The 13,240-nt window shown below is 42.4% G+C and overlaps 1 protein-coding gene across 4 annotated transcripts in view; it reads right to left on the bottom strand.

Annotated features, from left to right (window-relative positions):
* eno4 (enolase 4) overlaps positions 1-11,893 on the bottom strand; it is a 100,805-nt gene extending 88,912 nt beyond the window's left edge. For 3 of the 4 annotated variants that reach the window (XM_072239808.1, XM_072239811.1, XM_072239809.1), the window contains exons 1-2: positions 11,465-11,893; positions 1,678-1,806 (exon numbers count right to left, since the gene is read on the bottom strand). In XM_072239808.1, coding sequence (XP_072095909.1) covers positions 1,678-1,806; positions 11,465-11,848 — 513 coding nt within the window. In that variant the 5' untranslated portion in view covers positions 11,849-11,893. The remainder of the gene's footprint in view (positions 1-1,677; positions 1,807-11,464) is intronic. The other variant, XM_072239810.1, reaches the window with a different exon arrangement.
* Between the last annotated feature and the right edge of the window lie 1,347 nt (positions 11,894-13,240).

The following is a 13,240-nucleotide window of genomic DNA, read 5'->3' as shown; positions in this document are numbered from 1 at the left end:
CCGGACACAGTATATCACCCCAGTCGACTCACAGGTGAAGTGTTGGCTCACCTGGAAGGACTAGCTGGGGCCCTGGATGGTGGTGAGGGAGGAAGTGTAAGGGCATGTGTAGCAATTGTTCCGCCGACTAGGATAAGTGCCGGGAGGGAGATTGGTGGGAAGGGATGAAGGGGAGGAGTGGACAAGGGAGTCGCGTAGGGAGCGATCCCTGTGGAAAGCAGAAGTGGGGGGAGGGAAAGATTTGCTTAGTGGTGGGATCCTGTTGGAGGTGGCGGAAGTTACGGAGAATTATATGTTGGACCCGGAGGCTGGTGGGGTGGTAGGTGAGGACAAGGGGAACCCTATTCCTATTGGGGTGGCGGGATGATGGGGTGACAGCAGATGTGCGTGAAATGGGAGAGGTGCATTTGAGAACAGAGTTGATGGTGGAGGAAGGGAATCCCCTTTCTTTACAAAAGGAGGACATCTCCTTCGTCCTGGAATGAAAAGCCTCATCCTGAGAGCGGATGCGGTGGAGACGGAGGAATTGCGAGAAGGGGATGGCATTTTTGCAAGAGACAGGGTGGGAAGAGGAATAGTTCAGGTAGCTGTGAGAGTCAGTAGGCTTATAGTAGACATCAGCAGATAAGCTGTCTCCAGAGATAGAGACAGAAAGATCAAGAAAGGGGAGGGAGGTGTCGGAAATGGACCCGGTAAACTTGAGGGCAGGGTGAAAGTTGGAGGCAAAGTTAATGAAGTCAACGAGCTCAGTATGCGTGCAGGAAGCAGTGCCAATGCAGTCGTCGATGTAGCGAAGGAAAAGTAGGGGAACAGATACCAGTATAGGCTTGGAACATGGATTGTTCCACAAAGCCAACAAAAAGGCAGGCATAGCTGGGACCCATATGGGTGCCCATGGCTACACCTTTAGTTTGGAGGAAGTGGGAGGAGCCAAAGGAGAAATTATTAAGAGTAAGGACTAATTCCGCTAGATGGAGGAGAGTGGTGGTAGAGGGGAATGGGTTAGGTCTGGAATAGGGTTCCCCTTGTCCTCACCTACCACCCCACCAGCCTCCGGGTCCAACATATAATTCTCCGTAACTTCTGCCACCTCCAACGGGATCCCACCACTAAGCACATCTTTCCCCTCCCACCCCTTTTCTGCTTTCCACAGAGATCGCTCCCTATATGACTCCCTTGTCCATTCGTTCCCCCCCATCCCTTCCCACCGATCTCCCTCCCGGCACTTATCCTAGTAAGCGGAACGAGTGTTACACGTGCCCTTACACTTCCTCCCTCAACACCATTCAGGGCCCCAGACAGTCCTGTAGGAGGGGAAGTTAGATAGATTGAGAAGAAGGTTAAAACATTGGCCCACACTATGCCGTTCCATTCCATGTTCTACATTCTAAATAAAGCTGTGTTAGGATCAGGAATGAATATTTCAATTGTTTTGCCCTCCTTAATTCAGAGGTACTGTAGCCTAGATGAGATCACCTAAGCTTAAAAAGAAATGGGAAATTGAGCTGAAAGGGCTAAAGGATCATTTTAAAAATTCTCTAATGCTAAGCTGTCAAGAAAGCCAATTAGATCACAAAATATAGTGTGCTTATATTTTATATAAAAACTTAGTAGTAATATGAGACATCATTGGAATTAAAATTAAACTGTCCAAATTATGAAAATATATATTCACACCTTTTCAAAATTCTTTATAGTACATAATACCTCCACTTCTACTGTTGATTGACTGTTTATATCCAGTATTTCTCTTCCAATAATTCTGCTTACTGCAGCTGGATTTGCAAAGCTCCCAAAATAATTTGCCTGTTCAAAAAAAATACAACTTTACCTTACTAGAAATAACATTACAAAATAAAAGAACCCTTTGCTATTCTCAAATACATGCTGAAAATTCAATACACATATTATGTCTGCACTAACCAAAAGTAAGTGTATCTTATAAGTGTTAATCATTTCAACTATAAGAATTGTCATATTTTTATGAGAATGAACCTTCATTAACTATCATGACTTATGGAACAAATGATACAAACTTTTGCCCTTGCTTCTTAGATCCCCAAAATTTGAAAAGGTTTCAATTGCCAAATTGAAGAAGATAGTGAGGGGAACAGACAGAAGATTCTGTCAGCCTGATAGAGATTCCCAAATGGTGTGTGCTTCCCAGGTGCTAGGGTACAGGATGTCTCGGATTGGGTACAGAGTATTCTGAAGGGAGAGGGTGAAAAGCCAGAAGTCTTGGTACACATAGGTACCAATGACATAGGTAGAAAAAGGGAGGAGGTCCTGATGAGAGAATTCAGGGAGTTGGGTAGGAGGCTGTAAAGCAGGACCTCCAGGTAGTAATCTCAGGATTGCTGCCTGTGCCACGTGCTAACGAATGTAAGAATAGCATGATCAGGCATATTAATGTCTGGCTGAAAGACTTGTGTAGGGGGCAGGGCTTTGGGTTCCTGGATCATTGGGGCATCTTCTGGGGGAGGAACGACCTGCACAAAAAGGATGGGTTATACCTAAACTGAAGGGGTCCAACATCGTAGCAGGCAGGTTTAGGAGAGCTGTTAGGGAGGGTTGAAACTAATTTAGCAGGGGGATGGGCACTGGAGTGATAGGGCTGAGAAAGGGGAAAACAGAAATAAATTAGAGATAGTGTGCAACAGAGATGATAGAAAGGACAGGCAGAGATGAGGCATAATCACAGCCAGTGGGATGAATTACAGGGCAATAGAGGCATGGTGCAGTTAAAATAGAAAGCAATAAGTACTGGACAGAAAGTGTTGTACTTGAATGCCCGCAGCATAAGAAATAAAATAGATGATCTTGAAATTCAGCTATAGATTGGCAAGCATGACATTGTGGCCATCCCTGAAACTTGGCTAAAGGATGGCTGCCATTGGGAGCTGAACATCCAAGGATATACAGTGTATCAGAAAGATAGGTTAGTAGGCAGAAGGGGTGGTGTGGCCCTGTGTATAAGAAATAGTATTAAATCATTAGAAAGGGATGACATAGGATCGGAAGGTGTGGAGTCTCTATGGGTTGAGTTCAGAAATGGCAAGGGTAAAAGGTCCCTAATGGCTGTTGTATTCAGGCCTCCAAACAGCAGTCGGGATGTGGATTACAAATTACAGCAGGAGATAGAAAAGGCGTGTCAGAAGGGCAATGTCATGATAATTGTTGGTGATTTTAACATGAAAGTGGATTGGGAAAACGAGGCCAGTACTGGAACTCAAGAGAGAGAATTTGTAGAATGTCTAAGGGATGGTTTTTTAGAACAGATTGCTGTTGAGCACACCAGGGGATCGGCTGTGCTGAATTGGGTGTTGTGTAATGATCCAGAAGTGATAAAAAAACTTAAGGTTAAGGAACCCTTAGGGAACAGTGATCACAGTATGATCGAGTTCATTTTGAAATTTGAGAAGGAGAAACTAAATTCCAATGTGTCAGTATTTCAGTGGAATAAAGGAAATTACAATGGCATGAAAGGGGAACTGGCCAAAGTTGACTGGAAAGAGACACAAGCAGGAAGGACCGCAGAGCAGCAATGGCTGGAGTTTCTGCGAAAGATGAGGGAAGTGCAAGACAGATAGATTCCAAATAGGAATAAATTTTCGAATGGAAGAAGGATACTGCAGTGGCTGACAAGTGAAGTCAGAGCTAGAGTAAAAGCAAAAAAGAGGGCATACAAGGAAGCCAAAGCCAGTGGCAAGACAGGGGATTGGGAAGCATTTAAAAACTTGCTGAAGGAAACTAAGGAAGCCATTAAGAATGAAAAGACGAATTATAAAAGGAAGCTGGTGACTAATATCAAAGAAGATACTAAAAGCTTTTTTTAAGTATATAAATGGTAAAAGAGAGTTGAGTGTAGATATAGGACCAATACAAAGAGACACTGGAGATATTGTAATGAGAGATGCAGAGATGGCAGAGGAACTGAATGTGTATTTTGCATCAGTCTTCACAGTGGAAGATAGCTGCAGTATACCAGACATTCAGGAGTGTCAGGGAAGTGAAGTATGTGCAGCAAAAAGTAAGATTGAGAAGGTGCTCAGGAAGCTTAATGGTCTGAGGGTGGATAAGTCTCCTGGACCTGATGGAATGCACCCTCGGGTTCTAAAGGAAGTAGCTGGAGAGACTGAGGAGCCATTAACAATGATCTTTCAAGAACTGATAGATTCTGGCATTGTACTGGATGAGTAGAAAATAGCAAATGTTACTCTGCTATTTAAGAAGGGTGGGAGGCAGCAGAAAGGAAACCATAGACCTGTTAGCCAGATATCAGTAGTTGGGAAGTTGTTGAATCAATTATTAAGGATGAGATTATGGAGTATCTGGAGGCACATGACAAGATAGGCTAAAGTCAGCATGGCTTCCTGAAAGGAAAATCCTGCTTGACTAACCTACTGCAATTCTTTGTGGAAATTACAAGCAGGGTAGACAAAGGAGATGCAGTAGATGTGGTGTAATTGAATTTTCAGAAGGTCTTTGACAAGTTGACGCACATGAGGCTACTTAGCAAGATAAGAGCCCATGGAATTACAGGGGAGTTTCTAGCATGGGTGGAGCATTGGCTGATTGGCAGAAAACAGAGAGTGGGAATAAAGGGATCCTATTCTGGCTGGCTGCCGGTTACCAGTGGAGTTCCACAGGGGTTGCTGTTGGGACCACTGCTTTTTATGATGTACGTCAATGATTTGGACTACGGTATTAATCGATTTGTGGCTAAATTTGCTGATGATACAAAGATAGGCGGAGGAGCGGGTAGTGTTGAGGAAACAGAGAGCCTGCAGAGAGACTTAGATAGTTTAGGGGAATGGGCAAAGAAGTGGCAAATACATATATAGAATAGAACATACATATAGAATAGTACAGCACAGTACAGGCCCTTCGGCCCACAATGTTGTGCCGACCCTCAAACCCTGCCTCCCATATAAGCCCCTACCTTAAATTCCTCCATATACCTGTCTAGTAGTCTCTTAAACTTCACTAGTGTATCTGCCTCCACCACTGACTCAGGCAGTGCATTCCACGCACCAACCACTCTCTGAGTAAAAAACCATCCTCTAATATCCCCCTTGAACTTCCCAACCCTTACCTTAAAGCCATGTCCTCTTGTATTGAGCAGTGGTGCTCTGGGGAAGAGGCGCTGGCTATCCACTCTATCTATTCCTCTTATTATCTTGTAGACCTCTATCATGTCTCCTCTCATCCTCCTTCTCTCCAAAGAGTAAAGCCCTAGCTCCCTTAATCTCTGATCATAATGCATACTTTCTAAACCAGGCAGCATCCTGGTAAGTCTCCTCTGTACCCTTTCCAATGCTTCCACATCCTTCCTATAGTGAGGTGACCAGAACTGGACACAGTATTCCAAGTGTGGCCTAACTGGGGTTTTATAGAGCTGCATTATTACATCGCGACTCTTAAACTCTATCCCTCGACTTATGAATGCTAACACCCCATAAGCTTTCTTAACTACCCTATCCATCTGTGAGGCAACTTTCAGGGATCTGTGGACATGTACCCCGAGATCCCTCTGCTCCTCCACACTACCAAGTATCCTGCCATTTACTTTGTACTCTGCCTTGGAGTTTGTCCTTCCAAAATGTACCACCTCACACTTCTCCGGGTTGAACTCCATCTGCCACTTCTCAGCCCACTCCTGCATCCTATCAATGTCTCTCTACAAACTTTGACAATCCTCTACACTATCTACAACACCATCAACCTTTGTGTCGTCTGCAAACTTACCAACCCACCCTTCTACACCCACATCCAGGTCATTAATAAAAATCACGAAAAGTAGAGGTCCCAGAACAGATCCTTGTGGGACACTACTAGTCATAATCCTCCAGTCTGAATGTATTTCCTCCACCACCACCCTCTGCCTTCTGCAGGCAAGCCAATTCTGAATCCACCTGGCCAATGAAATACAATGTTGGAAAGTGTATGGTCATGCACTTTGGTGGAAGAAATTAACGGGCAGACTATTATTTAGTTGGGGAGAGAATTCAAAATGCAGAGATGCAAAGGGACTTGGGAGTCCTTGTGAAATATACCATAAAGGCTAACCTCCAGGTTGAGTCGGTGGTGAAGAAGGCAAATGCAATGTTGGCATTCATTTCCAGAGGTATAAAATATAAGAGCAGGGATGTGATGTTGAGGCTCTATAAGGCACTCATGAGACCACACTTGGAATATTGTGTGCAGTTTTGGGCTCCTTATTTTAGAAAGGATATATTGACATTGGAGATAGTTCAGAGAAGATTAATGAGAATGATTCCAGGAATGAAAGGGTTACCGTATGAGGGATGTCTGGCAGCTCTTGGGCTGTATTCCCTGGAGTTCAGGAGAATAAGGGGGGATCTCAAAGAAACATTCCGAATGTTAAAAGGCCTGAACAGATTCGATATGGCAAAGTTATTTCCCATGGTAGCGGAGTCTAAGACAAGAGGGCAAGACTTCAGGATTGAAGGTTGTCGATTTAGAACAGAGATGCAGAGAAGTTACTTTAGTCAGAGGGTGGTAAATCTGTGGAATTTGTTGCCACGAGTGGCTGTGGAGGCCACGTCATTGGGTGCAGAGATAGATAGATTCTTGATTAGCCAGGGCATCAAAGGGTATGAGAAGGCAGGGGAGTGGGGCTGACTGGAAAAATTGTATCAGCCCATGTTTGGATGGCGGATGGGCCAAACGGCCTACTTCTGCTTCTATATCCTGTGGTTTTAAGGTCTTATTCAGTGACTTGTGCTTTTCATTAACCTTTTTGCAGAGTTGCTTGGAGTGTTCTTTTGTCTTTATGGTGTGGTTTTTGCCAGGATACTGACTCACCAGCAATTGAACTTTCCAGATATAGGTGTATTTTTACTACAATCAATTGAAACACCTTGACTGCATACAAGTCTCTAAAAACAGATCTGCATTTAACTTGTTATGTGACTTTTAAAACCAACTGGCCGCACCAGTGATGATTTGATGTGTCTGACTTGAAGGGTATGAATACTTACACAATCAATTATTTTGTTTTATACTTGTAATTAATTTAGATCACCTTGTAGAGATCTGTTTTTACTTTGACATAAAAGAGACTTTTTCTGTTGATCAGTGCCAAAAAAGCCAAACTAAATCCGCTGTGATTCAATGTTGCAAAACACTAAAACATGTAAACTTCTAAGGGGGAATGAATTTTTTTTATATATAGGCACTGCACATATGACATTCTAAATTTGCAATTATTACAAGACCAAAAAAAATCTTTAATTAAATTCCAGGTAGAACAACAAACACCATAATTGATACAATTATCTTAATAGTGTAGTTTCACAATATTCCCTTCCCAAAACAATAATCCTGCTAATTTTTCCTTTTCTTGAGGGGAATTTTCACTCTGACACTGATAACTTTCCAAGTTAGCATTTATTAAGAATGCAGTCTGGCTATTCATAACTTGCAGATAACACATGTGGGCAGGACTTCGTCCTCTAACAATAACCGCATTAGCTTATATATATATTAGAACTAAAGAATTGCAAACCGTCACAAATCTGAACCTCTTCCTTCATCCTTTGGTTCCTCCCCTTGCGTCTTAAATACGCGGTTCAGATTCAAATCAAGGATTTAAATGTCAAATCCTCCTTCCCTATTACCCACATTCATACCCATACTAGATCTGTCTCCACCTCTCACATAAATTGTCAGCAAATGCTTTACTATTGTCCACACCTGTTGTAAATTATAGTCTATGAATTCAGTATTGTATCTGCAATCTCCAGCAGATGACAAAAGCATTCTCCTGTTTTAGAATATTACTGTGACCAAGGATTGGTAGTGATGATACCTGCATAAATATATGGTAATATACAGATTTTGTTTCTTAAAAAACAGTTAATAGAAATAATTAGACTCTGCATTGAACTCGACATAACATGATATATAGATTGTATCTGGACTGCATTCTCAGAGACTAATGTAGTTGGTACCAAAAGTGCAGTAGTAATGATATTTGAAAACATTTACAGTTACCATTAATACTTTAACCTCATTTCTGAAACTCCTAAATAATATTCCATTTGAGGCATACATTTCCTCAGAGGTGAAAACTGCAGATGTGGTAATGACTTGTTGAAAGAAGAATTTCAGTGAGCACGCATACATTTGACATGAGCAGCTCTTAAGCTAATTTTTTAATCATAATATTTTGAAATACAACAATTAAAATAAAAAGTTTATGTTTCATATATATGAGCAATGAGTAAGAATAGAGGGACTTCTGGTGAAGCACAAAATATAACGCAAGAGTCAAAACAATGTTATTTTGATTTCTAACTTAGTGCCTTATATATGAAGAAAGTGGAACTTATGCATGGCAAAAGTCTGGAAAATACAACAGCCTAACAGGATTAAACAAGATAAAGTTACTGATTTGCTGGAGGTGTGGGGTAATGGTTGCTTGTTCTTGCCACTCCATGTCTTCGTTCACTGTGCGGCATTTCCATAAGACCATAAGATATAGGAGCAGAAGTAGGCCATTTGGCCCATCGAGTCTGCTCCGCCGTTCAATCATGGGCTGATCTAATTCTTCCAGTCATCCTCATTCCCCTACCTTCTCCCCATACCCTTTGATACCCTGGCAAATCAAGAACCTGTCTATCTCTGACTTAAATACACCCCATGACTTGTCCTCCACAGCCACTCATGGCAACAAATTCCACAGAATTACCACTCTCTGACTAAAGTAATTTCAATCCTGAAGTCGTGTCCTCTTAACCTGGTCTCCCCTACTATGGGAAATAACTTTGCCATATCTAATCTAATTTCCCATCAGATGGGATGGCCTTTGATTGTTCTTTCTGAAAATCTAGCAGCATGTCTTCCTCTCAGAGAAAAATATTCTTGATAACATTGTCTGTAAATCTAAAGTATGCTACAGCCATTGTCAAGAATGATGGTGCATACTCCAAGTATGATGTTATGGCATTGCATAAACCAGGGGTGAGCTTGAAGAAATGAATTAAAAATACAGGGGTATCTCTGCCATTATCAATGTGAATTTCAACTCAGTTATGGTTTTCTAGTTTTTCCTTAAACAACAACATTCAGTTTAATTTAAATTAGATTATTGATAGGGTGTAGATGCATCTCCACCAAAAGAGGTGTAAGGCGCTCCTTCCCTCTGCTAGCCTACAGGTCACCCTTGGGCAAGGTGAGTACTTGCTTAGCCCCCCGATCAGGGTCATGAGAAATGATGGGAGCAGGTGGTGGATGGTCTGTTGAGTAGCAGGTGCATAGCACAAGTCCTGGTTATGCAACCGTCGATGCTAGGCAGACAATCTCTGAAGAGTTTTGATGATGGCTGGGGTCACCCGGCTTGTAAAGACATTGCTCAGAAGAAGGCGATGGCAAATCACTTCTGTAGAAAAAATTGCCAAGAACAATCATGGCCATAACCAATATCGCCCATGTGATGACACTTCACCTAACAAATTAATGAAATACATAACAGATGCAAAAACAGTCTCTTCATGCTACTGAACCCTTACGTATTCATTTAGAAGGGTTCCTTTCTGCCAATGTCCAAAATTCAATCCAAGGTCCAAGGCAGATTATTACAAGGACAGGAAGTGGCTGGTGGGAGGGCACTGCCACTGGATTGCCAGTGGATTGTTTCGGAATGCAATCAGCCTTATGTCATGTGAATCTTTGATGAGCAACTGCACCATACATTAAAAATGTGTAAGCTTGTCCCATAGTATGGAGCTTCCATATTCAAAACTGTGAGTCTTCTCTGTATGTTATTTGCAGTATACCAATAAGCTAATATTGAAATTCAAGGGTTTATTAATGTAAACTATGGGAAGCTGAAACCTTAATGAAATGTATGAAGATATAGAACAGCAGAAGTCCAAGCAGTATGTGAAAGTTAGAAACAAATTTAATGTTAACTCACTTACAGAGGGAAAATCTGAAATATTAGCTTTGTTGCTTTCTTCACAGATCTTGCCTGACCTTCTGAGTATTTGTAGCAACTCCCACTACATTTTAGACTTACAGGCTATGCCTTTTTCAGAAGGAGGGATGTATTTAGAATATAGTAATACACATAAAAAGAAAGCCCAAAATCAAAAGCTAAAAAAAACCTAACCACATTTAATAAGGTTAATTTTATGTGCCTGATAAGATTTGTGTCAGTAATTAAGACTGGTCGTACTATCAGAAGAATGAGCAAATACCTATATACAGTAAATCATAAACAGAAGAGATTCTGCAGATGCTGGAAATCCAAAGCAACACAAAAAAAATAAACTTAGCATGTCAGGCAACATCTATGGAGAGGAATAAACAGCCAATGCTTCGAGTCAAGACCCTTCATCAGGACTTGTATGCTATGCCTATATACAGTAAAATGTTTTAAATCTACATCTACTGAAGGTCAGGAACTTCTGGCAGTTCAATACTTTACAAATGGAGATCCAGATGATGGAATGTGAAGCATCTTTACGACATTGATGACTGACTTGTATGTGCAATAGCTGGAAGCTGCAATCTGATTTGCACACAAGATATGGTAGATGATATGGATTTCTTTCTCAGAAATAGAAATCAAGGCCACAGAGTATTATAACAATGCAGAATCACCACTGTATGTGGAACGTAGATGAAAAATCAAAAGGCTATTTTATCTAAAACGTGACCTAAAAGTTTGGCTTTCTAGTTTGATTTCAAGTGGTGATTGAAATGAATGTTGTTAAACTAAGTTCCCATATAACTAGGTTATTGTAATATTGAGTAATCAATTGTCCCAACCTATTTTGTCAGTTTCCAGCTTTTCTCATCTTGATGGCGAATATATCAGCCAATCACAGATATATTCACTTTTTTTCTTATTTAAAACCACATTAACCATCTAATGGTTAAGAAGTCAAGAAGTCTAGTTGAAAAATCAAGATTTTATTTTTAAATAATTGCCATTTTTATACTAGGAGAGAAGAATTTGTACGTCACGAAGGTGCACATAGACAGAAGTAGTTACCTGATCAGGTGCCGTTGAAGCAGGGTTTTAGGGTCTCTCTGAAAGGAAAGATCCATCTCCCTGTGAGAATTATTTGGAACATTGATTTATCACAGTATTATTAGATGTCAATATATCAGTGATTAGAGAGATCCTGAATTAACAAACAACGGGAATTTTACATTTATACTAACACTTTCAACTAGCATGAACACTACATTACTGAACACTACACCATCAAACCTCAACTTTGTCAACTTGCGCCCAGACTTCAAGGATTTAGACTAATAAACGCGAATAAAACCATACCTGAAGCATTAACTCTGTTACTTCGCGCCCCTGACTTGCTGAGTGTTTCGGGGTTTATTTTGCATTCTTAGCACACGTAACTTCGAGAAAGCTACTTTGCCTGTGCCGGGAGAATCTGGCATCTCTTGCCCCCGCCTGAGAACAACTTACCAGGTGACCGTAAACATCGTCGGGCTTCTCATAAAACATGGTGTTGAGCACCTGTTGCATTCGCTGTGGCACCGCGTTGCTCCGGTAATACTCGGCCGCTCGCTGCTTGAGATGGTGGAACTCCCGAGCCTCCGCGCTGCCGCAGCCCTCAACGGCCCGGTCTCCGCTCACCGACATCCCGCACGACCCCCGTTCACAGTAATCACAGGCGGTTGCTCCCTCTCTCACAGACCGACGGCCGGTCCCCTGCAGGCCGCCCGTTGCCTGGATGAAGTCCGCGCTGTCGGCGCCGTCCGTTGGCTTCCCTTCGGTTGCTGGGCGACCAGCGGGATCATGCGGCTTCGAGCGCCGAGGCCCAGGCCCGGGCGTTCCGCGGGCCGGCATGGCGCAGTGGGAGAAGCAGCAGCAGCAGAGAGCCGGTGCCCAGGTCAGCTCGTTGCATAGGATGGTCAGGCAAATGTTGTAGTCCTCAGGGCATAGTCTGTGGGTTGGCACTGTAGGATTGTCAAGGTGCCAACAGAATACTCTTATTTTATTACTATGGGATATTGCAATATCAACATTGAAGCCCTCCCTGTGGCCAGGACAACATATTCTTTCAAAAGGACTATACCTAGAAATACATATACCTAGGAAGAGTTAGTAAGAGATTTGAAAGTGGGAGGGGGAGATCCAAAAACTCCCCCTCTCCCTCCCACTTTCAAATCTCTTACTAGCTCTTCCTTCAGTTAGTCCTGACGAAGGGTCTCGGCCTGAAACGTCGACTGTACCTCTTCCTAGAGATGCTGCCTGGCCTGCTGCATTCACCAGCAACTTTGAATAATGGAAATACTTGTATTTAGGTGCATGGGGGAGGAGGAGGGGTAGAAAGAGCAGAGGAATACATACAGAACGCTACAGGAACTCAGATGGTCTGGCAGCATGCATGGAAAAGAGTAAACCATCAACATTTCAGGCTGAGACCCTTCTTCAGGACACCTCTTGCTATCTAGCCCTTGAAGAGGACTCTGCTCCAGGCCATCAGAAAACTCTCCAACACTACCACTGACCTCATCTGCTCTGGAGAAGTCCTGTCCTCTGCCACCAAAATCATACTTCCCATACCCCACACTGCTCACTTCTACCTCTGATTTAGAAGTCAAGAAGAGTCTTGGCCTGAAACATTGACTGTTTACTCTTTTCCATGAATGCTGTCTGACCTGCTGAGTTCCTCCAGCGTTTTGTGTGTGTTGCCTTGAATTTCCAGCATCTGCAGATTTTCCTGTGTTTGTGAAAGACCAGAGGAAATGTCAATGGAAGGGTAATTATTACAGAGACATAAGTTCATCTGTGAAAAGGCAGAGAAGAAAAAGGTCTTGAATTGAGTTGCAGGGGCTGCAACATTGTTAGATGAAAGAAGGGGTACTGTTCCCCAGTAATGCATTTCTCCTACATTTCTCTAATGATACCTCTAAACAGAATCAGAGCAGGGGTATGAGGGAAGGTTGTACAGTATATGTATTTTATGTACAACTCTGTTTTTCTGTTTGTTATTCCTTTGACTTACTGACTGTTGCACCTGCTGGCATGTAGGGCAACAATGTAGGTCCTCTGTCACCATCCACCAGTTTTGTTCTTGGTCTTGGTGGTGCTCAGGGCTTCTTTCATCATTCAGTAGCTTCCTCTCGGTTTTCACTACTGTCATCCATGTGAGTCCCCCATGGAGACTTAGGAATACTTTCACACACAGATGTAGAAGGATTCTTCATTGCTGTTTCTGTAACAATGTAACAGTTT

This window comes from Mobula birostris, chromosome 21, assembly GCF_030028105.1.
Source record: "Mobula birostris isolate sMobBir1 chromosome 21, sMobBir1.hap1, whole genome shotgun sequence".
Taxonomy (NCBI): domain Eukaryota; kingdom Metazoa; phylum Chordata; class Chondrichthyes; order Myliobatiformes; family Myliobatidae; genus Mobula; species Mobula birostris.
Note: the sequence above shows the minus strand (reverse complement) of the source record. Positions and strands in the feature narration are given on the sequence as shown.